The sequence below is a fragment of the Pagrus major genome, chromosome 17 (assembly GCF_040436345.1).
Source record: "Pagrus major chromosome 17, Pma_NU_1.0".
In the NCBI taxonomy this organism is placed as follows: Eukaryota; Metazoa; Chordata; class Actinopteri; order Spariformes; family Sparidae; genus Pagrus; species Pagrus major.
In genome coordinates, this window is record NC_133231.1 from 32,063,898 (window position 1) to 32,087,675 (window position 23,778).

Consider the following 23,778-nt stretch of genomic DNA (forward strand, 5'->3'; position numbering starts at 1 on the left):
TTGAACAGTCTGACAGCAGCTGGAGTGAACGACCTGCGGTAGCGTCCTTTTTACACCGAGGGTGAAGCAGTCTGTTGCTGAAGGAGCTGCTTCAGGCCCCCACAGTCTCATGCAGGGCTGAGAGGGGTTGTCCATGATTGATGTCAGCTTGGCTAACATCCTCCTCTCACCCACCTCCTCAGTGGAGCCCAGAGGACAGTCCATGTTTATGTGTCTGAGCTCAGCTGTGACATGAACAACACGTCACTCCTAAGCTTCATCTTTAAACTGACCTGTCGTCTCTCTCAAAGGCTTTTATTTTGTAGACACCCTGAACCTGTGATGTCACCTGTAAATAATCTGGTGTGTTGTTGGACGCTGGGCCTCCTCCTCCTCTAACACACTATCTGAGGAAACATAACAAAGATTCATTGGGGGAGAGTTTTTCTCCCCCATGATGGACGACAGCAGTCCATGAACAACCTCTCAGATTTTCCCCTTGAAGCACATACATCTGTTTTATTCTCCCCAATAATCACAGTTAATGATCAGATGTATTAGTTTAGTTTCAGGAGAGGATTTATTAAAGTCTCAGTGTTTCACTGGATCCTAAACTCACTGATCATCCTGATTGATCCTGAAGTCTGAACTGTCAACATGTTGTCTGGTTTCTGATCGACCTGATGACAGATTTACAATAATAAAAGATTTTCTCCTCCACCAAACCCCTGGCTGTCGCCTTCAGGAGCTTCAGTCAGATGGAGGACGTCGCCTCGGTGGGATTGTTTGTGTTTGTATCTGTTGAGGCTCGTTCACAGAGACGCTTTCAATCATCCCCTCACACGAGTGATTGACAGACAATATCATGTTTACAACAGCAAGAAGCAGCTCGCTGACAAAAGCAACATCGGGGGAAATCATCACAGAGCACGACACCAGAGAAGGAACCAATGGCGGAAGAGAGTGTGAATCAGAACCACTGAAGGTTCTGTAGGACTGCTGAGATGAATCCAGTCTACAGTCGGGACATCGGGTATCGCAGGTCCTTCTTCCTGCTGCTGTCAGACTTTACAAGCAGCACTGCTCCCAGCAGACCTCACTGTGCACCGTGCTGCACTCATGCACATCCCGTTATCATCCTCATTTTAGTCTACCTGGACAACTTTTAATACCTATATTTATTATTTGTAAATGAAAAGCCACTGCCACACTGTTTATAATTACACTGTTCATATTGTAAATATTGTGTATATCTGAGTCTATTCTATTTCTTACCTTTTTATTATATTGTTTATTTTTTACTATCATTGTTTAGTGTAATATTTCTGTCCTTTGGCTGCTGTGACGCACACATTTCCACATTTGCAGGACAAATAAAGGAATTCTGATTCTGATCATCACAGACAGAATCACCTGTTTTATTATGGGAACTGTTTTAATCTACTTCCTGTGTCAGGCTGCAGAACCAGAACTACACATCAGAACATCTGGATCATCACAATCTGAGAAGCCAGAACACACAATGAGAAGAAAACCTAAAGGAACAGTTCACCCAAAAAACAGAAAAACAAAACATGATGATATAAAGTCAGGCTCAGCCATCATCTCCTCCTGATGATATAAAGTCAGGCTCAGTCATCATCTCCTCCTGATGATATAAAGTCAGGCTCAGCCATCATCTCCTCCTGATGATATAAAGTCAGGCTCAGCCATCATCTCCTCCTGATGATATAAAGTCAGGCTCAGCCATCATCTCCTCCTGATGATATAAAGTCAGGCTCAGCCATCATCTCCTCCTGATGATATGAAGTCAGGCTCAGCCATCATCTCCTCCTGATGATATAAAGTCAGGCTCAGCCATCATCTCCTCCTGATGATATAAAGTCAGGCTCAGTCATCATCTCCTCCTGATGATATAAAGTCAGGCTCAGTCATCATCTCCTCCTGATGATATAAAGTCAGGCTCAGCCATCATCTCCTCCTGATGATATAAAGTCAGGCTCAGCCATCATCTCCTCCTGATGATATAAAGTCAGGCTCAGCCATCATCTCCTCCTGATGATATAAAGTCAGGCTCAGCCATCATCTCCTCCTGATGATATAAAGTCAGGCTCAGCCATCATCTCCTCCTGATGATATAAAGTCAGGCTCAGCCATCATCTCCTCCTGATGATATAAAGTCAGGCTCAGCCATCATCTCCTCCTGATGATATAAAGTCAGGCTCAGCCATCATCTCCTCCTGATGATATAAAGTCAGGCTCAGCCATCATCTCCTCCTGATGATATAAAGTCAGGCTCAGTCATCATCTCCTCCTGATGATATAAAGTCAGGCTCAGCCATCATCTCCTCCTGATGATATAAAGTCAGGTGAAGTCTCGTAGTCCACAGAACATTTCTGGAGCTTCACAGTAAAACAGAGTTGCAGCGTTCTGCTGAACAGCTGAAGCAGCTGGAGATGATTTAAACATCAGGTGTCTCCATGCAGCTCGTCTGCTGTGATCACAGAGATCAACCTGATCTGAGGAGACCAGATTTAACCCTCCATGTGCGGTCATGCTCCATCACACTAACACTTAAGCTTCACTTTCTATGAAGTATCATGATAACTGATCTACTGGCAGCACGTTCGAGGCTTCAGAAGCGTTAGCTCAACAGGCTAATCAATAACAACAGTGTTTGTAATATCTTCATGAATCAATGATACGCCGTACCAATCGCTCTAAGAACGATGATTGGTGTCCTGTTACCATGGAAAACACCGGTTCTGATTCAGTGACATGAAGCGCTGGACGTCAAGCCAATAATTCATGCAAGGCATCATGGGAGGAGTGAGATGGATGTGATGAATACAGACAGTGTCGGGTGAGTCCTCCCTCAGAGAGTTTCCTCTGATCTGCTGCTGATGATCACTTCACTGGAGGTCGTCGACCCTCAAAGCTCATCTCTGTGCTGCTGACAGGGGCCCGACCTCTGGCCCCCGGGCTGATTGAAGGGCCGTCGGGTTGAAGAAGGACAGAAAATAACAAACGAGTAAAACGGATGATGGATGAGTTCCTCTGGAGACGGTCACTGCGACGACATATTACAGCAGGAAGAGAGCGTGTTTCTGCTGCTGAACAGATGTTACACAGTGTCTCAACACCTGGATCTGAACAGTTCAACAGCTGGAATAAAGAAGTCTGGAGATTAGACCAGACTTCACCTGGATGAAGCTCCAGATTAGAGAGTAGACCTTCGTTTGAGTCGGAGCTCAGTACATTTCTCTCAGGAACGTTTTCAGACCGACTGATAAAAATCTACAATAATCATATTTAGAGTTTCCTGGAAAACTTGATGAAAGCCTCGAAATGGATTTTGTTGTTAGAACAGTTTCTCTTTCACATCTGAGGGTCGTCCTGTAATCTCCACATGTCGAGGTGTCCACAGGTCGAGGTGTCCACAGGTCGAGGTGTCCACACGTCAAGGTGTCCACATGTCGAGGTGTCCACACATTGAGGTGTCCACATGTCGAGGTGTCCACACGTCAAGGTGTCCACATGTCGAGGTGTCCACACATTGAGGTGTCCACATGTCCACATGTCGAGGTGTCCACAGGTCGAGGTGTCCACACGTCAAGGTGTCCACACATTGAGGTGTCCACATGTCGAGGTGTCCACAGGTCGAGGTGTCCACACGTCGAAGTGTCCACAGGTCGAGGTGTCCACACGTCAAGGTGTCCGTGAGCAACACACTGAACCTTACATTGATATTAATATAGAAAAGTGTTTATAAAAATCTCTTCAACCTCCAGTCTGAACCAGTGAAGACTTTTAAAAGTTACACCTCGCTGTCAGTCTCTTGTCTAAATGTAATAACGACAGCGTCGTGGTGTTCAGCAGGTCGTCACAGAGAAACCTCCCAGCTGACTGAATGAAGCTGTGAGTGTGACAGCTCATTAAAACTCACCGCAGGTTTCCTCTCAGGTAGATCAGTGAAGGCTTCTCTCCTTACACCTGAACAGCCGCTAGTTTATGAGGAAACTGACAGAAGAAGAATGAGGAGGAGGAGGAGCAGCAGCAGGAGGAAGAGGAGGACCAGGAGGAGCAGCAGGAGGAGCAGCAGGAGGAGCAGCAGGAGGAGGAGGAGCAGCAGCAGTAGGAGGAGGAGCAGGAGGAGGAGGAGCAGCAGCAGGAGGAGGAGGAGCAGGAGGAGCAGCAGGAGGAGCAGGAGGAGCAGGAGGAGCAGCAGGAGGAGGAGCAGCAGGAGGAGGAGGAGATTTTTGTTTCTGTCGTGATGTTCGGTTTAATGAGGAGGGAAGGAAACACACACACGGTTTCACACATTAATGTATGCATACAAGAACACACACACACACACACACACACACACATGCTCATCCTCTGATCTAATTGGCTCGCTCGCCCACTTGACTCCTGTTGACCTTAACAAAAGAGCAGAGAAACATCTTCACCGTGTCGTCGACTCCGTCTCCATTAATTTGATTACATTTAATTAGTTTCATCAGCGGCACATTTAAAGGAGCAGTCCGTACGATATGACCAGAATTTAGAAACATGTAGAAACTGAGCTGACGTGTGAGGAAACAGTGTTGACGCTCTGTGTCTACTGATGTTAGCATGCTAACCAGCTAGCCCCGTGTGTGTCGTCTCGGTGGAAAATAGAAATGTAGTTTCTGGATCTTCCTGTGAACTCTGAACTAAACACGTTCCTTCATGTTCAGCTGGTCACGTTTAACGTAACGTCACCAACAGTCCTCTGCAGCGCCCCCTGATGGACGGACGGAAACAAGGCGGGAGTTCTGTAAAATACTGAGTGTCACAGTGTTCGCTGCATCCAAGAGTATATGGAAATTTATGGAAAATATAACGTAGATATATTTTAATACATTGGATAGAAAAATTCAGGATTAAACACACACACACACACACACACACACACACACACACACACACACGCACGCACGCACACACACAGTAAATATCCCACTTGTTAACAGAAACTCCGGCATGCAAATATAAAAACATTGAATCACCACACTGTTGAGATGAGAACTGGAGCAGGAAGGTGTGTGTGTGCGTGTGTGTGTGTGTGTGTGTGTCTGTATATTCATGAGATCGTGGTCTTCCTCTCTCGCTCTCAGACTGTCGGCGTTCTTCTTCACGGCTTCCGATCTATTTTTCATGAACTCTGTCAAACTGTCCTGGATCCTGTGATTTATTCACTTCCTGTTGCTCGCTCTGGTCCCAGTGCGACCAGTGAAGCTGTCCACTGGTTCCAGTGAGAGGACTCGTCACATGGATGGAGATGTAGCAGCAGTTCGTGAAGTTATCTTCACTTTTCTTTCATATCGTAACAAACGATTGATTGTCACAGTTCTGGTTTGACAGTCTCTTAATGTTCACAGTTCTGCATCAGGTTGTTCACTGTTTGAATTTGCTGAATCAGCTGCGACCTACAAACCAAAACAAATTGTGCTTTGGAGGCTGATTGTGTTTTTGGGAATGGATAAAAATATTCATGTTTGATGTAGTTTATCTTTTGTTCAGTCGGCTGTAAAATCTCATTTACTTCAAGGAGAAACCTCCAAACAAAGGATTTGTTTTAATAAACCGGCTTCTGATCTTCATCAAGAACAAACAGCTAATTAGAGACAGAACAGAGAAACATCAGCAGCACGTTAATGACTGTAATCAGATGATTGTTAGTGTCTCAGAAGTCTCTCCTTAATGATCCGAATGTAAACAGAAGTTTCTCATCAGTGTCTCTGTGATCTGTCCACCCAGTGCACCGTGTGGGACTGGGACTCCAACGGGAAACACGACTACATCGGCGAGTTCGAGGCCACGTTCAAAGAGATGAGAGGAGCCATCGATGGACGACAGGTGAGCTGTGTGTGTGTGTGTGTGTGTGTGTTTACCACACACTGAGCTCCAATCGATATTCATCATAATATTCATGTTTTGAAAAGGCATGAAATAATAAAAGTGATCTCTGGGTCTGCTGTCAGTGTGTCCATAATGAGTCCAGCAGTTTTAGGACTGCAGTGTTGGACCGGTGGAGTCCACTCAGCTTCCTCTGGAGTCACAAAAAGCTTCATACTACTTTGTTCCCGTCTGCAGCGGGGCTCCCCAACACCTGTAAACACACTTAAATGTGTAAAGCTGGTGGAGTTGCCCTTTAATGATGTGTGTTCGGAGGCTGTTTGCTTCAGATTTTTCTGGGAGTGGTTGGAGGTGAATCCTCCTGGTGGAGGAGGAACGAGCCTGTGAGGCCGGATCTGTTCGCTCGGACAGAAAGTCCTGTTTCTCCTTCAGCTGAACGATCAGTGAGAGTCAGACCGAGTGACACCACTCACACGCTGCTTCATCAGAAGAGCTCAGAGTGCAGGAGGAGCTCCATCCAGCAGACACAGAGCAAGGTGCAAAGATTAGCTGGCTGCAGTCCAGATAATTTAATAAAATGTTTCCCAATGGCTTGTTTCATTTACTGCATACAAATGCATTGTATTTTATATGAATAATGTTTAAGATGAAGCCATTTGATTGGATCAGAGAACATTAAGAAAGAAAAAGCAACTGTAAAAAACGTTCTGGTCACATGGCAGAAATACACTCAGATTTAAAAACAGTGGGTCCTTTAACTCAGAAGTTCAGATGTGATATATATCTGAAATACTAACAACAGTTTTCTGAGCGAGTTGGGACACGCTGACGTTTGCATCCAACACATCCTCACAACAAAACAAGGCTGCTGCAGCGTGCCAGTGATTCGTGTACCAAAGTTTCCCAATGCTAACATGCTAGCTCGCCGGCTGTGAGTGCAGCCGATAGCCATGTTGGTTGTTTACGTCCTTTATGATAAAGTGAGGTGTTTCTTGAGTGAGACGTGAGGTAGTTGGATGTAGTTAGTGATAACAACGATATCGTTGAACTGATCTGGTGCACAAGGAGAGAAACTCCCCCCCCCCCCCCCATTCACTACCCTCATTGAAATGAATGCCGACCATAGAGACACAAAAAGACCACAAAGCGACACAAAACAACCACAAAGAGAAATTAAACGACCACAAAGAGACACATTGAAATGAATGGGAGGACTGCCAGTTTGGCTACAACACCTGATGTCTGAGTGAAGCTGTCGTCTTGTTGTTGGTGAGTTTTCTGTGTTTATCTCTTTGAGATATTCAACTTCCAGCAGCTCGTGTGTTTCTTCTCCTGCTGAGAACAGAAATCAGCAGCAGGAAGCTCCGAGTGTCGACTGTTTGACCGGCTTCACCTTCACTCAAGCTGCGTCGCTAATGTGGCTACAAACCACAGTTAGCAGCCGACTGTGACCCTTGGAATTTTAAGCAGAATCTACCTGATCTCCGTCTCGTCCTGCGGCTCCAGGATTCCATGAAAGTGCCAATTAGCAGCGTGACCGCCCTTTCAAAATGCGCCTCAGGGGCCGTGATGCTTCTGGGTTTATTTAGACAAACGGTGTGATGTAATTACCCTGGACGCCGGAGGCAGAGGCAGAGCTAATGAAGACACAGCTGTCGAAAATAAAAGCTGTTTGAACAGAAATGAGGCAGCGGCTAATTAAAGTGTCCGTTAACGCCGTTCTGTCTGCAAACGCTCAGGTTGTGTGTTTTCTCTGCTGATTCCCTGAAGATGACAACAGTCGGCTGAGAGCTCACTAACAATGTGAGGATTCCTCCTTCGCTCTCAGCCGCCTCATTATCAGACGACGAGCTGAATGTGTTCACTGTGACTGTCTGATAAAATGTTTTCACAGTTTTCATTAACCCGTCCACCTTCAGAGCGCCACGCAGCCTTCACTTTGGACAAATCTCAATAAAATCCATCTTCTGTAGGACAGTGAGACTGTAGACATACAGACATTAAGGTGATGAATCATTATTTTACTGTCACATGGCTACAGGACAAAGTTATTGATCCTCTCACCTTTCACTGTCAGGACGCTCTCCTCCAGCTCTCTGATCACATGGACACCAGGAGACAAGATGAAGGAATATTATTCTATATTTCACTTCATCAAAGACTTCATCAGTCCGTCTCTCATTACTCAGCTCCCAGCTCATTGTTCCAACTGGAGATGTCTTTGTGTTGTATAGATAAGGAGCCATCCCCGTCGTATGATTCATGGCCACAAAGACACACAAAGACTCACAAAGACTCACAAAGACTCACAAAGACACACAAAGACAGAGGGTCTTCTCGCTCCTCGGGTGACCCAGAAATCGATCTTGTCACCGTCATGAAGGATGTCTCCATTCCTGTTTCTGTGTGGAGGAGAGAGGATGAGGAGCTGGAGGAGAGAGGATGAGGAGCTGGAGGAGAGAGGATGAGGAGCTGGAGGAGAGAGGATGAGGAGGTGGAGGAGAGAGGATGAGGAGCTGGAGGAGAGAGGATGAGGAGGTGGAGGAGAGAGGATGAGGAGCTGGAGGAGAGGATGAGGAGGTGGAGGAGAGAGGATGAGGAGGAGAGAGGATGAGGAGGTGGAGGAGAGAGAATGAGGAGCTGGAGGAGAGAGGATGAGGAGCTGGAGGAGAGAGGATGAGGAGGTGGAGGAGAGAGGATGAGGAGCTGGAGGAGAGAGGATGAGGAGCTGGAGGAGAGAGGATGAGGAGCTGGAGGAGAGAGGATGAGGAGCTGGAGGAGAGAGGATGAGGAGGTGGAGGAGAGAGGATGAGGAGCTGGAGGAGAGAGGATGAGGAGGTGGAGGAGAGAGGATGAGGAGCTGGAGGAGAGGATGAGGAGGTGGAGGAGAGAGGATGAGGAGGAGAGAGGATGAGGAGGTGGAGGAGAGAGAATGAGGAGCTGGAGGAGAGAGGATGAGGAGCTGGAGGAGAGAGGATGAGGAGGTGGAGGAGAGAGGATGAGGAGCTGGAGGAGAGAGGATGAGGAGGTGGAGGAGAGAGGATGAGGAGCTGGAGGAGAGAGGATGAGGAGGTGGAGGAGAGAGGATGAGGAGCTGGAGGAGAGAGGATGAGGAGGTGGAGGAGAGAGGATGAGGAGGTGGAGGAGAGAGGATGAGGAGGTGGAGGAGAGAGGATGAGGAGCTGGAGGAGAGAGGATGAGGAGCTGGAGGAGAGGATGAGGAGATGGAGGAGAGAGGATGAGGAGCTGGAGGAGAGAGGATGAGGAGCTGGAGGAGAGAGGATGAGGAGGTGGAGGAGAGAGGATGAGGAGGTGGAGGAGAGAGGATGAGGAGCTGGAGGAGAGAGGATGAGGAGCTGGAGGAGAGGATGAGGAGATGGAGGAGAGAGGATGAGGAGCTGGAGGAGAGAGGATGAGGAGCTGGAGGAGAGAGGATGAGGAGCTGGAGGCTGCCGGAGGGGAAGCAGGAGTGAAGATACGAGGGACCATCCATCACTGAAGTCTTATGTCAGACCTACACATCCCTTTATTAGAAATGTGTTAGTGATCTGATGCCACACCACCGCAGGGACCAATAACACATTACACTCAGGTGTAATCTCACTGCCAACCTTAGATTTTATTTGATTGATCATGGAGTGGATGATTGGATCTGTGGTAACTGTAACTGATTACAAAAAGACTATAAAAGAACGTATTTTATCCATCAGAAAGATTTCTCTGTATTTTACCTTTTTTTATCCTGAACAAACAACCACAAAGACACAAAGTGAGTGCAGAGCCACTTAAAACAACTTTAATTTATTTATTATTCGTGAGTCTTACACATGTTAGAAATGTGCTTACAAATGTGTTTCTTAACCTGCACTTTAAATTTAAAAGAGGAAAATGTTAATACAAATCTGAAATGTTAAAATCTTGCCCTGAATGGACGAGTGTACCTTTTACTGACAGGTGAGAGAGTCTGAAGAGAACCACATGGTGAGATCTGATGTTCTGTAGGTTCTGTAGGTTCCCAGTCTGAGACTTTATAGAAGTGAAGTTAATGAAGTGATTTAATCTACTGAAGCCATCTGACTGGACCGAGGTGCGCTCAGCTCCACTGTGAATTCACTGAAACAGGAGATCTGTTGGTCCTGCTGTTCTCCAGCAGAGGAACTGTTTTACTCCTTCACAGGAAACAATGAGAGCAGTCGATGGAGTCCCGTCGGGAACCCCCCGCTCTCTCTTCTTCTGCTCAGAGTTTATTTATTGGCCTCCTTCCTCTGCTGACAGTCTGCTCCCGACCGACGGCACAGAATCCCTCAGAGCTGAAGCCTCCAGAGACGATCCGTTCATCCTCCTCCATCCATCTATCCAGACACCAATAGAGTCTGAACCGCTGTGTGTCACCGGGGCTCCGCGGGCACACGTAATGGAGTCAGAGTGAATCCTCTGTGGTCTAGTTTGGGTGGCTGAAGGATTGTCTTTGGCTCAGAGGGTTTGTGGTTAACACCGCCATCTAACAGCCTCTGAATATAAAGGCGTCTGTTTCCTCCGCAGGCAGTTCGGAGGCGTCTCTTCCTTCTGTTGAGGGCTGAACTGTGATTTTTCTGAGCAGTATTGTGTGTAATGTGGGTTTATTTAGTGTTAGATATACTTAAAGGATAAAAAACACAACATGAACAAGTTTGTACCAGACATAATCACAAATCTAATGTCACTCAGAAAGCTGACCACCTGAAGAAGTAGTGACGCTGCGACGTTGTGGCTGCTGAGGAGTTAACTGACTGAGCTTAACCCTAAATTCACTCTGATCTCTGTGGACTGAAGAGATTATTTAGAAATGTTTAAAATTACCCAGCTGTGTTATTATAGTCGTGCTTCTCTGATGATGACCTTAATGTGAGAAAGATTACCGGATCAGATCTGATTATGGCTGAATTATTGTCTCCCTGATCAGCCTCAAACTGACTGATGGGAGAATAGCTTCAGCAGGCTCTTATTTTGAAATCTCCTGAGCGGGTGATTGGACGCTGCTGCTGCTGCAGGTTGTTTGTTTCCTTCATCAGTAACATCAGGAAACCACGAGCAGCGACAAACAGCTTATCATCTCCACAGGCAGACACATTATCACTGTGAACACACACACACACACACACACACACACACACACACACACACACACACACACACACTGAGGAGGAATAATTGATGTGAGTCAGCAGCTGGTTGGTGTTTATCTGCTCTCTAAACATTCATCATCAGCTGTTCAGATGCCAGCTGACCAGTAACATCCAATTATATTCATACAGTTGTTCATCATAACATGGACTTTGTTTGTACATGTGTATACGGTGTTATTGATTGATTGATTGATTGATTGAATGACCTCTGTCTGTCTAGAGAATTTGTTTATTTCTCTGTATTTTGTTAATTTGGGGCTAATGACCTGATAATAATTTCTTGTTTGTGTGATTTCAGGTGCAGTGGCCGTGCATAAACCCCAAATACAGAGTCAAGAAGAAGAATTACAAGAACTCTGGGATCGTCATCCTGAACCAGTGCAAGGTGGCTGACTGACATGTTGAAACGCTTAATTTTCATAATCAACCAACATGAGTTTCATGCAGCTGAAACGGCTACTTTTAACAAACCAAAGTCTAACGACGGGAGCTGGCAATGACCGTTTAAGTCGTATTTTATTTAATGAGGACAAATTTTAAAAACAAATATTCCACATGGAGTGTCACAGAGCTCTGTCCTGAGCCCACTGCTATTCAGATCCATTAACACCAAACTGATGTTTATCGCTATGCAGATGACATCCAACTCTATGTAGCTGTTGATCCCGTGAAATGATCTGCCCTGTTGTTAAATAATTTCTTTAAAAAGAAAATACTTATTTGTTATGATATGTGCAGTGTGTCCATCAGTCCTTCCCTCATTCACAACAGAAGACAAGAGCAAAATATCGTTATAGTTAAAACTGGCAAAAAGTTCACTCAGTCTGTAATTTCTGCCGATAGGGGTCTTTTAATCCAAACAAAACGAAAGCTTTACGTACCGTGGCATTATTGGAGTTGTTGTTTATTAATGGATGGAGATCTCGCAAATGACTTTTTAATGTTTGGGATTAAGAAGTGGATTTTAATCTTCACTCCTATTTATCAGCCTGACTGCAGCAATGATCCACGATCAGCGAGTAATCTGGCTGTTTGTGGCAAATAATGATGATGAAAATCTATCTGACGTGACTCCGACACAGATGTTCTCAGACGAGGTAATGTTTTAAAGTTTTCTTCCCGTTATGTTTGGTAGCGTTCTCAGACTTCCTTCCTCTCTCTCTGACTCTCTCCTGAAGTTATAGCGACAGACGACCAGATGAAACTCACCGTTACCTCGAGGACACTGAAGGATTTCTCTGGTTTGAACTTTGTTGGAAACATTTGTGATGATGTGAGAACACAACTCAACAACATGTAGAACAAAGGTCGAGGTATTTTAAGACAGTGGAAGGAACGATGATACTTTAAAAAACTAGAGAGTTTTCAACATCGTTGCTGGAGTGAATGTGTAATGTGATGCATCACAACACGTTCTCATAATCTCTACTCTGTTGGAGCTTGTGATAAAACAGCAGCGTCTCACTCTGTCTGTCCCTCAGGAGTCGTCCTGTTGTTCATCAGTCACTCTCAGTCCAAGTGTTTTTAGTTTGATTTCGACTGAAAGTTTTCTGTCGGAGATGCCTCATGAAAACAGTCCTGACAGTAAAACTGAGTCTTGATATTAATTAAATGTAATTCAACCTCATTACTTTTTATCTGTCAGAAGTCCAGCCCGTTGTTACCATCCACACACTGTCAGGGAGGCTGAAGAAGAAACAGAAGCATACATCATATTATTTAATAATGAGTCATCATCTGGAGGCCAATTAGGATCCAAACTCTCGTCACTGCTGAAAAAGTGGCTCTTTGTAGAAGCTCTTTACTTTTGAACAGTAAAAAACTGGATCTTTACATTTCTTATAAAGTGTCTCATCAGTGGATTCATTTTAAAAGTTTCCTCTCCAGATTTAAACATCACAGCAAACAGTTTAGGGCATTAAATCTTATTCTTCAAGTAAAGTGAAGCTTTTTCTCGGCGCTCTGCTCCTCTTCTTGTTTTCTCCGAGGCGTCTGGGTGGCAGACTGTTAGAGGAACCAATTATGTAGCGCTGAGCAGCCTGACTAACCTGACATTTCCTGCCAGACGATGCTTAACGGCGCTCAGACGCCAAGCGAGGGGAGTCTTGGGAATCCTGCCGCCGAATGAAAGCCAGATAACATTTAGCCCGATGACACTCGACACATGAAGAGTTCCCGCTTCAAAATGAGTTAACGCCCGCTTGAAATGAGCGACACAGGATGAGGTGTAGCACAACACAGAGACAGATGACTGAGCGGTGGTGACGGCTGCGAGGTAATTTACACTTGATGGATGAGCAGAGGCAGGAAATGAAGCCACATGTTTTAAGAGGCGAGTTGGTGTTGAGATGACAGAATGAGAGCAGGTTAACGGGCCGGATCACTAACGAACCGCTGGTAACGATGGATCATCCGTCTTCAGCTGCGGCTCTGCCCTCGATACATCAGCTGATGTTTAATGATAATCCTGGAGATTCCCTCTGAGCTCATTCTGTCAGCAGCCGGGGCCACGAGCAGGAGGTCAGGGGCCCCTCTTTCAGCGGGGGAATAAAACACATTTGCTATATTTACCTGAATATTTTTATTTTATAGTTTGTACCTGTACTTCACTGCATTCTTTAGGACAGTATTGTCTGTTCGGGCTGTCACAGTATCAGACTTTCACTACACGATTATCAGGGCCAAATTAATCCTTCTTTTTTCTTTTTTTAGCAAATAAATTTCGAATATGAGAGCTGAAGAGAATCTGTAACCAGAACTGTAAAAAGAACAGTTACATTCTGGACACTTCCAAAACAAATGCACAGTAAACAAAGTAGAACAGTATAAAGTGTGTTGTCCTTTAAGGTCAGTTTGTTTATTCAGTTTATTCATCATGAAAACAAAGAGAGCCAATGAGGATCTATCTCTGCTCATTAACATTTATTCAACAAAACTACAGACTGCTCCTTTAAAGTCTCTGCAAAGCTCATTTTAACAGCTGCATCGTTGAGTCTGTAGTAATAATCATATTTAATATTTAGTTATTCTGTAAAGCTGTCAGATAGACGCGGCAGAAGGGAAACAGAAGCCTGAAATAAAAACATTAAGGATGTGAATATATTATAAAATATATATAATATGTTCCTCTCCCTCAGGGAGCAGCATGTTGTTGCACCTTCTCTTCCTCCTCCTGCAGTTTTCTTCGCTTTAAGCTCATTATCTGTGTTTACGAGGCTCGCTGGGAGAAGCGGGTCAACGCTCCCGTCATGTGACGACTCAGCAGGAAAACCTCTCTGGTCCCGCTGGGTGTTCGAGGGGCTGCAACACAAAACCAGGTTACCTGCACAGCAGCTCGGCACTGATCGCTTTACAATTATACAAGTTCAGATGACACGTCGTCTGACGGTCTGACTTCTGTTCTACTTCAGTGAGTCTAACTTTCTTTTTAAAAATTACAGCGTTACAGTCACTACAAGGTCAGGAGAGAGAGAATGAAGCTTGAGCTGAAGAATCTTTCTTAAACAGAAGGTTCGTCTCAGACCATCATGACGTGAGTTTATGGTCCGTGTTAAACACCGTCACGACGTGGTCACGTGTCCACAGCGTGACACACTGAGGACATCGTGAGCCGTGTCCCGGGCTGTGGGCCACATCCTTCAGTCTGTGAGGGAGTGGCCTCTGGTCTGCGGGGGAAATTCCTGTACACGCCACCATCTCTCCTCGACCACCAAGCGCCGCTCCTGTCGCCTAGCAACCCTGACAGTAACTGTTAACGTTTGCATTGTTAGCCGTTCGAGGGCTAACGCTTACATTAAAAAGTGTTTTCAGCTGCTGCGTCACTCTGTGTGTCCACCATCCTGTCCAACAAATCCAGCCATCACCAGCGTGCAATGAATCCTGGGATACGGTGTCCCAGATGGTTTCGTCAGACCTGTTTGGGACCCCGCCCTCCTCTACATCTTAACCAGGCTGGCAATAATGATTCTTTTCATTAGTGATTAATCTGTTGATCATTTGTTTTATTAAATCTGAACAAAGAACTCCTGCAGTACGAAGTCCTGTATATATCTATATTTATACATATTTATTATAAAATAACCTCATGAAGGTCTAAAGTGACAAAGATATGAAACTATTCAGATTACTGAGATAAACAACAAAGAAAATCAGCAGATATTTGAAATGACTTCAATAAATTCTTGATCATTATCATATTTGCAGATTAATGTTCTAGTTGCAGCTTCGATCTCACCTCAAACATTTCTCCTCTTCAACAACACGCTGTTAAAGAAAATGTCTCCAAAACCTGAATCCATTTGTATCTGTTGTAAAACACCCAGCAGCTGCAGATAATATCTGTAATCTGTGTGGATGGAAGCCTTTGTTTTGTTTTGGCTCATATTTCCATACGCTCAGTTTGTAATGAAAGCTTTCTGTCGTGTCCATCAAGGTTATTTTCTCCTCCAGAGCCACAGAAGAAACTGAGAAAACTGATTATATGTTAAATGGTTTGTTGAACTCTCTTGACGACCATCAAACAGACTAGTTCAAGTGTTAAAATGTCTCCCGGCAGCAGCGTTACACTGAGCAGGAAGCTGCTGCTGCTGTTTTTTGTAAAAAGGGATGAAAGACACACAGAGGCAGGAAGGTAAAGAACAAACAGAGCTTTAATTATGAGCTGATATCCAAAATCCAAAAAGCAACAACAAAAGGCAGTCGAACAGGAGCTGGCAACAAGGCAGCAAGGAGAATTTAACAAAGCTGAAGAGAAATTCAAAAACGGAGGAAAAACCACGAAGCCATGAGGAACAAATCAGGAGCACGAAGAACAAATGAAACACAGGTGTACACAGGGAAAAGGTGGGAAAAGACAAAGACAGGAAGTCAGATGTCACAATAAGACACGAGGACGAATTCTACAAAATAAAACAGGAAACATCTGAACTGACGACTGTTACACCTGCACGACCCAGTCGACAGAACAAAGGTCGTTTCTGAAACCACCAAACTTTACGTTTCTTTAGGTTCAGTTTTCAGTTTGATGTCGTGACAACGCTGGTGTTAGGTTCTGGTTCTGGTTCTGGTATAGTTATATATTAGGTTCTGGTTCGGTTTTGACACAAATCCACTTAAAATACCACAAACACAGCTGGAAAATGTCCCGACGTCTCGTTATGAACATCCAGTGGTTTCATGCTTACGGACATTGAAACGCAGTCTCTGACAGTGGTCTCTGGCTTCTCGACTCACCCTCCATGAATCCGATTGGACGCTAATAGTCAGCTGATGTAAGTGTGACTTCCTGTCTGGATTCTGTTTGATGTTACAGAACCTTTACATGTTTTTCTGTCTGCAGATCATCAAGATGCACTCGTTCCTGGATTACATCATGGGAGGCTGTCAGATCCAGTTCACTGTGAGCACGCACGCACACACACGCACGCACGCACGCACACACACACACACACACACACACACGTGCCCTGTTCTTTCAAAGTAGTTCTGATGTCACCATGGAAACGGTTACCACAGCGACACGTTCAGCAGCCTCTGTCCCAGTTAACAGCAGCTGATCTCACTGGGATGTGACCAGTTTAACCAGTCTGAGGATGATGATGATGAGGATGAGGATGATGATGAGGATGATGAGGAGGAGGAGGAGGAGGATGATGATAACGATGATGATGATGATGATGATGAGGAGGAGGAGGAGGAGGAGGAGGATGATGATGATGATGAGGATGAGGATGATGATGAGGATGATGATGACGATGATGATGAGGAGGAGGAGGAGGAGGAGGATGATGATGATGAGGATGATGAGGAGGAGGACGAGGATGATGAGGATGATGATGATGAGGATGATGAGGAAGATGATGATGATGATGATGATGAGGATGAGGATGTTCTTGTTTCATGTTGGAGTCGACGACTTTAGATTTCCCATTTTTAGATTCTGTCAACAGACATAAGAAATCCAGTTCCTCCATGTTTTTAGTCATAAAGTTATAAATCAGACTGCTAATGATTCATGAGCTGTTCAAACCTTCAGAATAACATTAAGTTGACCAGATTTCTGTGTTTTTATCTATGAAATGAAAACGGCCGATTCTGGTTTCACATGTTTTGACCACGTTAACTTCTGTAATGAAACTGTGGCAGGAGGAAGCAGAAGAACGAGAGCGACGTGCCGCTGCTGAAGCTCTGCCGGCAACACAAACGCAACGTGATGAGAGCTGATGGTCGGCTCTGCTGGCCCGTCTTCTGTCGCCAGGCAGAGTCATTTTTCATTTTGTGGTAAAAACAGGGACATTTCTGGGGGACAGCTCCAGACAGTCCCTGTTTTTGGACACCCTGAAATAGAGATAGAGAGAGATGAGTGAAGGATTCTGACTCACAGTCTGAGAACAAACTCAGATATCATCTAAACTTCTCCAGATGATTTCTGACGTTAAGACAATTAGTTTCTGTATTAAAAGTTTTTTAATATGTTCTGTGTAAATATGCAAATGAGGCTAATAATCTCATGAAATATGTGATAGTTATGATAAATGTCCAGAACAGAATTCTGAACTAAAATAAAACCTAAATGTGGATTTTGGACATTTTGTTTCCTCTAGTCTGAGAGAAGAAAGGTTCTGGAGGCAGAATAGCCGAACTCTCCAGTCTGACCCTTCACCTGTCGTGTCTCCTCTTAATTGGACAGGAAACCACCCAGTGCATGCTGGGATACACCTGGCCTCTCTGTGACTCAGAGGAAAACTGACTTTACGTCTGTTTTAATAACTTTAAATCAGTCAGAGATGTAAACATGATGTCTGTCGGCTTCTTCCAGCCGTTAACACGTGTAAACACTGAACTCGGCAGCACAACAAAGCTGCATCACTTCCTGCCGCAGAGCGACGAGCCGCCGCCGCCGCCGCCGCCACCGCCACCGCCGCCTCCCTGAATGTTTAAATGTTTAATCAGCGTCGTCGGGGACAACCTGCCACTCAGTCAGGAGCAGAAGAAAGCAAAGTGTTTCTCTCCTCATGTATTTTTGAAATAGTGATCCGGAGAGGTTTAATCGCTGGAGGCCACAAACTCACTCAACATGTAAACGAGGCAGGAAGCTGCAGTTCAGTCAGAACAGAGCGAGCTGTGTTTCTGTGCAGCAGCGGGTCCAATCAGCTGTTTGTCTGTCGGTTCAGGTCGTCTCCAGAGGAAACTGCGTCTGACTGCAGGTTGTTTTAGTTCACAGTCGACTGGATGCAGAACGTGTTCCTCTCACATTAAATCCTTTCTTTCTTCTCGTCTTTACAGACAAACACTTTGTTTACACGCCAGAGATTCCCTCCAGAACGCTCCACTTAGATTCTGACGAACTGGGTTTAGAGACAGCTCAGATATTTGTACTGTTTACCATCTATTTAAGTTTAACTGTAAGACAAGTACATTTATTACATTTATACAAATAATAATATTTATAATACATTTAACTTAGATTGCACTTCTTAAAAATACTCAACGACGCTTCACAGAAGAAACCAACAGAACCAACAGAAGGGACGATCAGACGGGGGTAAAGGTCGTAGGCAGGTTTAAAGAGGGTGTTCTGAGGGATTCCTTGAATGTGGTCGGTGAGGAGGAGTCAGGTGGAGGAGCTCAGTCCGGTGGAGGAGCTCAGTCCGGTGGAGGAGCTCAGTCCGGTGGAGGAGCTCAGTCCGGTGGAGGAGGGTTCTGTAGGTGATGAGGAGAAGTTTGAAGTGGATTCTGAGGGACACGGAGCCAGAGGAGGTTCTGGAGAGCGGGGGTGATGTGGTCACAGGTCCAGGAGCAGAGTTCTGGATCTCTGAGTTCTTTGAGCGAGGTAATTCTAAGTGCTGTATCGTCAGCTGGACTTGTTTCAGTTTGTTGAAGACGTTTGAACAGAGGAGGCCCACGACATCACTGATCACCCACCTACAATGCTGCTGAGTTCTCTCCCCAGACAGCTTAACAACCACTCACACCTGGACTCACCTGGACTCACCTGGACTCACCTGGCCTTAGCAACACACATGAAGACCGGTTTGACCAACGACCCACAAGTGGCCCTAACGACTCTGTAAGGACACTCCCACACTCTGTAAGGACACACCCACACTCTATAAGGACACGCCCACACTCTGTAAGGACACGCCCGCAGTGTGTAAGGACACGCCCACACTCTGTAAGGACACGCCCACACATAGCCTGCAGCTCCTCCAGTTCGTCTTCAACAAACTGACACAAGTCCAGTTGACTACGATACAGTACCTAGTATTGTGGATGATGTCCCGTCGAGGACATGTTGCAGTGATCCAGTCTGGATGATGGACGTGTGGATGAGACTGATGGACGGAGGCGGCTGATGTTTGTGAGCTGACAGAAGGCTGCGGTGTTTTACGTGTTGTTTGAAGGAGACGGTTTGGACAAAGATCACACTGAGGTCACAGATGTGAGGGAGGAGTTTCAGACTGATCACAGGTCAGTGTGAGGAGGTTGGTTTGATGCAGTCTGTCAGTGACAGGAGACGTAGAAACAAACTGTATCACAGGGCTGGAGTTACGTAGGAGCCACACGGAGGTCTGCTCCTCCTCCGACAGCATTAAAATAACATTAACACATTACCACCAACCATTACTGTCATCACAACTAATGAATTATTTAATGTAATGAGATTTATTTATGTTAATGATCCAAACCTGAGCAGCACACTTCAGTTCAGAGCAGGACGAGGTTACAGAAGACAAAAGGTTGAAGACTTCCACACGTCTCTGTCCCTCATTATTCATTTATTCATCTCTGCTCCCACAAACTGAACATTATGACTGGAACTCATATGAAGTCGGGGTTAAAGCTAACTGTGCTGGTCTCTGATTGGTCGTCGTTTCTCCAGGTAGCCATCGACTTCACGGCCTCTAACGGCGATCCTCGGAACAGCTGCTCTCTGCACTACATCCACCCGTTCCAGCCCAACGAGTACCTGAAGGCTCTGGTGGCCGTGGGGGAGATCTGCCAGGACTACGACAGGTGAGTCCACACCTGAGTCCCACGAAACACAGTAGCCAATCAGATGAGTTTACTCATTGAAGGAGAAATACACTAAACGTTTCTCCAGCAGGGTGAAGCAGAGACAGGAAGCTGTGTGGTTTTTGTTCTGTGACTGAACGTTTTATTCAGGTGGAGACGAAGTGACGAGGAGAAGAAACTTCAGAGTGAAACAGACGCTTTAATTAAAACTCCTCTGTCTTTGTGTCTCGTCTCGACAGTTTTGTCTCCTCCTGTTTGCTTCTTTCGGCTGAGAGACTTAAAAACCCTTCACACCTTCTGTCCCACGCAGCCTTTTATTATATGACATTTTTTATAAAGGTTGAATTTTATTCTCTGTGAAGAGAAACCTTGAAGTTACAACAAGTCTTCAGTTTGAGAAACATGTGAAACTGGAAAGAATGAGAGAGACTCCTGCAGAAAGCTGCTGTGTGTTTCTCTTCATGTTTAGATATTTGAAATTGACAGTGAGTTTTGGAGAAAAGCTCACAGGCTGTGCAGGAATATAAAGAGTAGACTGAGATTCAGGACTGCTGAGTTGTGACCATTTAATTTATCGCCTGGAGTCGATGTGTGCAGACGCAAAATGTAAAAAGGTCACACCTGCAGGGATTTTATAACTGAGTAAAAACAAATGGAAAACTTTCCAAAGATCAGCAAAATATGTTCTGCACCAAATGTGATGAAGATCAAATAAAAGCAGGCGAATGAGAACTTGAAGTTATAAGTTGCTCTGAAATCAGAGTGGACAACATTAAAGCTGACAGCAGAACGTAAGCGGCTCTTTCAGACGACTATTTGTGTTCGACTCATGTTTTTTCTCTTCTTCCACTTTTCTTCACTTTCCCCTCGTGTGATCTGAGCAGGAAGTAATCAGCGCTCAGCTTCACCACCACTCCCACAGCCAATCAGAAGTCATTTCTTTCTTTGTCCTGAAATAGCAGCGGTCTGAATGAGCTCGTTAACTCCTGCTGTCAGCCAATCACAAGCCCTCCTCCTCCTCTCACACTATCTCCGTTTCTTTTCTCTCGCAGTGACAAAATGTTCCCGGCGTTCGGCTTCGGCGCTCAGATCCCGCCTGACTACAAGGTAATTTAACTGCTCTGCTCGCCGTCTCTCCCAGCATGCTCTCTGTCAGCGGAGGAGGCCTGGAGAGCGTGAGGCGGACCCTGCCGCCCGCCCGTGATTACCAGCCGACCTCCTCCTCCTCCTCGTCTCCCTGGGGCGCTGCTGGTTTCATGCTGCATTTTCTCTTCGTCCTAAAGTTTAAAGTACAGAAAGTCAAAGTGAGATTATGAAACTTTTCAACCAATGAAATGTCGAGTTCTGCTGCTACAGGCTGCGATCGTGTCGTACGGCGAGCAGCGTCTGTCAGCTGACGTCGGCAAACTTTAGGAGGATTTTATGACGTAACTGATGCCACAGAGTCGAAGAGTCACATTTGTAAAACGGACAGAAAACCACACATCAGTATTAATTTATCAAAACTGACTTTGACACAGAAACGCTCTCTGACGAGGTTGTGATTCTCCTGCCGGTTCTCCTGCTTGTTGTGCTGCTTTGAGCATTAAAATATAAAACGTTATGGATTCAGATATGATTCACGCTAATTCTGAACCGCCTGCAGGAAGAATCAATATTTCAGAGTCCACTCTTGATTGTCTTTTTCTCTCCGACTGTTGTCTCTCGTCACGCGACTGATTTAAAATTCATGCATTCGATCTGTGAGCTTCCTGGACACATCGATCTGTGACGGCTAGAAATACTGCAGCGGTTTAAAGTGACTCGCCCTGTCAGTAATAAGTTATAATTTATAGGTCAGCATCCGGACATGGACAGCGGTCCACCTGGACAGCGGTCCACCTGTCAGGACGGCAGGTTAACAGACGGGACAGGTTTTTCTAACGAGGGGAAGAAAAGTCAAATTCAGTGTCACCATCATCTTGTACTTGGTGTTCGTGGCTACAGCGGTTGTTCTGTCACAGATGTTAGGCTGCCTCACTGAACAGGAGGACACAGGAACAGGAAGTAAAGATGAAATCAGCTCCATCTTACCAACACATACGATTTTAGTGAGCGTCACTATTTGAACCTTTGTCTCCTGCTGTGCTCCTGATCTCATACAGATCACAGGAGTGTTTCTCGGTGTGTCGTGGTATCTGGCGCCCACAGACTACCTGCCTGACGTTCGTCACTCGCTCAGTTTGCTGCTGAAAGTGAATGAAACAGATCCAAAGAAGAAGAAATACTGTAAAACACTGTACGTTTCCACATTTCACTCCACTTGGTGCCAGACTTTCCTCTTTAAGACATTTCTTCTCTCACAATGTTATTTTTTGAGCTGTTGAGGGAGAGAAGCTGCCTCTGCCTCACAGCCTGCTGTAAACACAGTGTGTTCACATAATGAACATTAATTCACACCAACAGTAAAACAGAAGCAAACAGAGACAATGAGAAACACAACACACCCCGGAGACGATCAGGCTCTGTGGCGTTCACACACATTAAAGGTCGCAGCGTTCGCAGCCTCGGGCAGATATCCTCTAATCCTTTTAACAGTCGATCAGAGAGCCTGAAAATATGAAACATTAAATATCTTCTCCTTCTCTCAAAACAAAGAAGAGGAGTTAAAATGCTCTGTGCCTCCTGCAGCTCGCTGTTAGACATAAGGACACTTATGGAGATATAACTGCTGATATTCTCCTCCTCACTCTCAGCTTCACTTATCTACAGTTATTTTGAGTTCACCTTCAAGGATACAAGTTTGGCTGAAGTCTGAGGATTCAGTCTCTTGGTGTCGTGTCCTGACGGCAGGCCGGCGGCGGTGAACGACCTTTCAGCGCTCGTAGAGAAGCTCTGAGCTCCTCCTGCCTGCACTCACACTCACTCTGCAGTGTACCGACTCTGTGAACCAACTCGGGCTGAGAAAAAAGAAGGAAACGTGACGTGTGAACTTTCACATGTAGAGTCAATATTTCAAAATGTGACATTAAAATGACGTCACATTTGAACTGCTCATTTTTACAAGTGATTTGCCTTGGTCACCTGATCACCTGGTCACCTGATCACCTGGTCACCTGATCACCTGATCACCTGGTCTCCTGATCACCTGGTCACCTGGTCACCTGTTGAGTTAATCAGACAGGAGGTGAGAGTCAGTCAGAGCTCAGACTAGATGAAGCAGAGGAAGGAGCAGAGGTGGAGTGTGTTATTTCATTGTTGAAGCTTTTTCTCTTATTTTTTGATGAAGAGATCAAACACACTTCCTGTCCCCCCCCCCCCCCCTCCAGGTCTCCCATGACTTTGCCGTGAATTTTAACGAGGACAACCCGGAGTGTGCAGGTAGGTGCTTTGATTTCCTGCTCTTTGAAAAAAAGAAAAGAAAATGAGTCAAATATTTGAAGTCCGAACACGCAGGAAACGCTTTGATGTGAGATTAGTTTGATGATGTCGAGGCTGCAGGTCGAAGCAGCTCCTTCAGTCTGAAGCCTCTGATGACGACGTCTGTTCACACGGTGACTCCAGATTATTATTTCATCACACTTCTGTATAAAAGGAGGAAGTCCACAGAAACAGTTGAAGCTCATCAGGCGTTGTGATGTCATCGACGGGTCGGTCCTGATAAGAGTGTTGACTGAGCCGTCAGCAGCTCCTGTTCAGTTACTGGATCACTGTGTTACTGAAGAAAACTTAAAAACATGAAGATCCTCAGTGAAG

The 23,778-nt window shown here is 45.4% G+C and overlaps 1 protein-coding gene across 1 annotated transcript in view; it reads left to right on the plus strand.

The window, feature by feature from the left end:
• cpne4a (copine IVa) overlaps window positions 1-23,778 on the plus strand; it is a 51,541-nt gene that overhangs the window by 20,306 nt on the left and 7,457 nt on the right. The window contains exons 7-12 of the mRNA XM_073485330.1: window positions 5,765-5,863; window positions 11,327-11,413; window positions 16,367-16,426; window positions 19,910-20,043; window positions 21,096-21,150; window positions 23,352-23,403. Coding sequence (XP_073341431.1) covers window positions 5,765-5,863; window positions 11,327-11,413; window positions 16,367-16,426; window positions 19,910-20,043; window positions 21,096-21,150; window positions 23,352-23,403 — 487 coding nt within the window. The remainder of the gene's footprint in view (window positions 1-5,764; window positions 5,864-11,326; window positions 11,414-16,366; window positions 16,427-19,909; window positions 20,044-21,095; window positions 21,151-23,351; window positions 23,404-23,778) is intronic.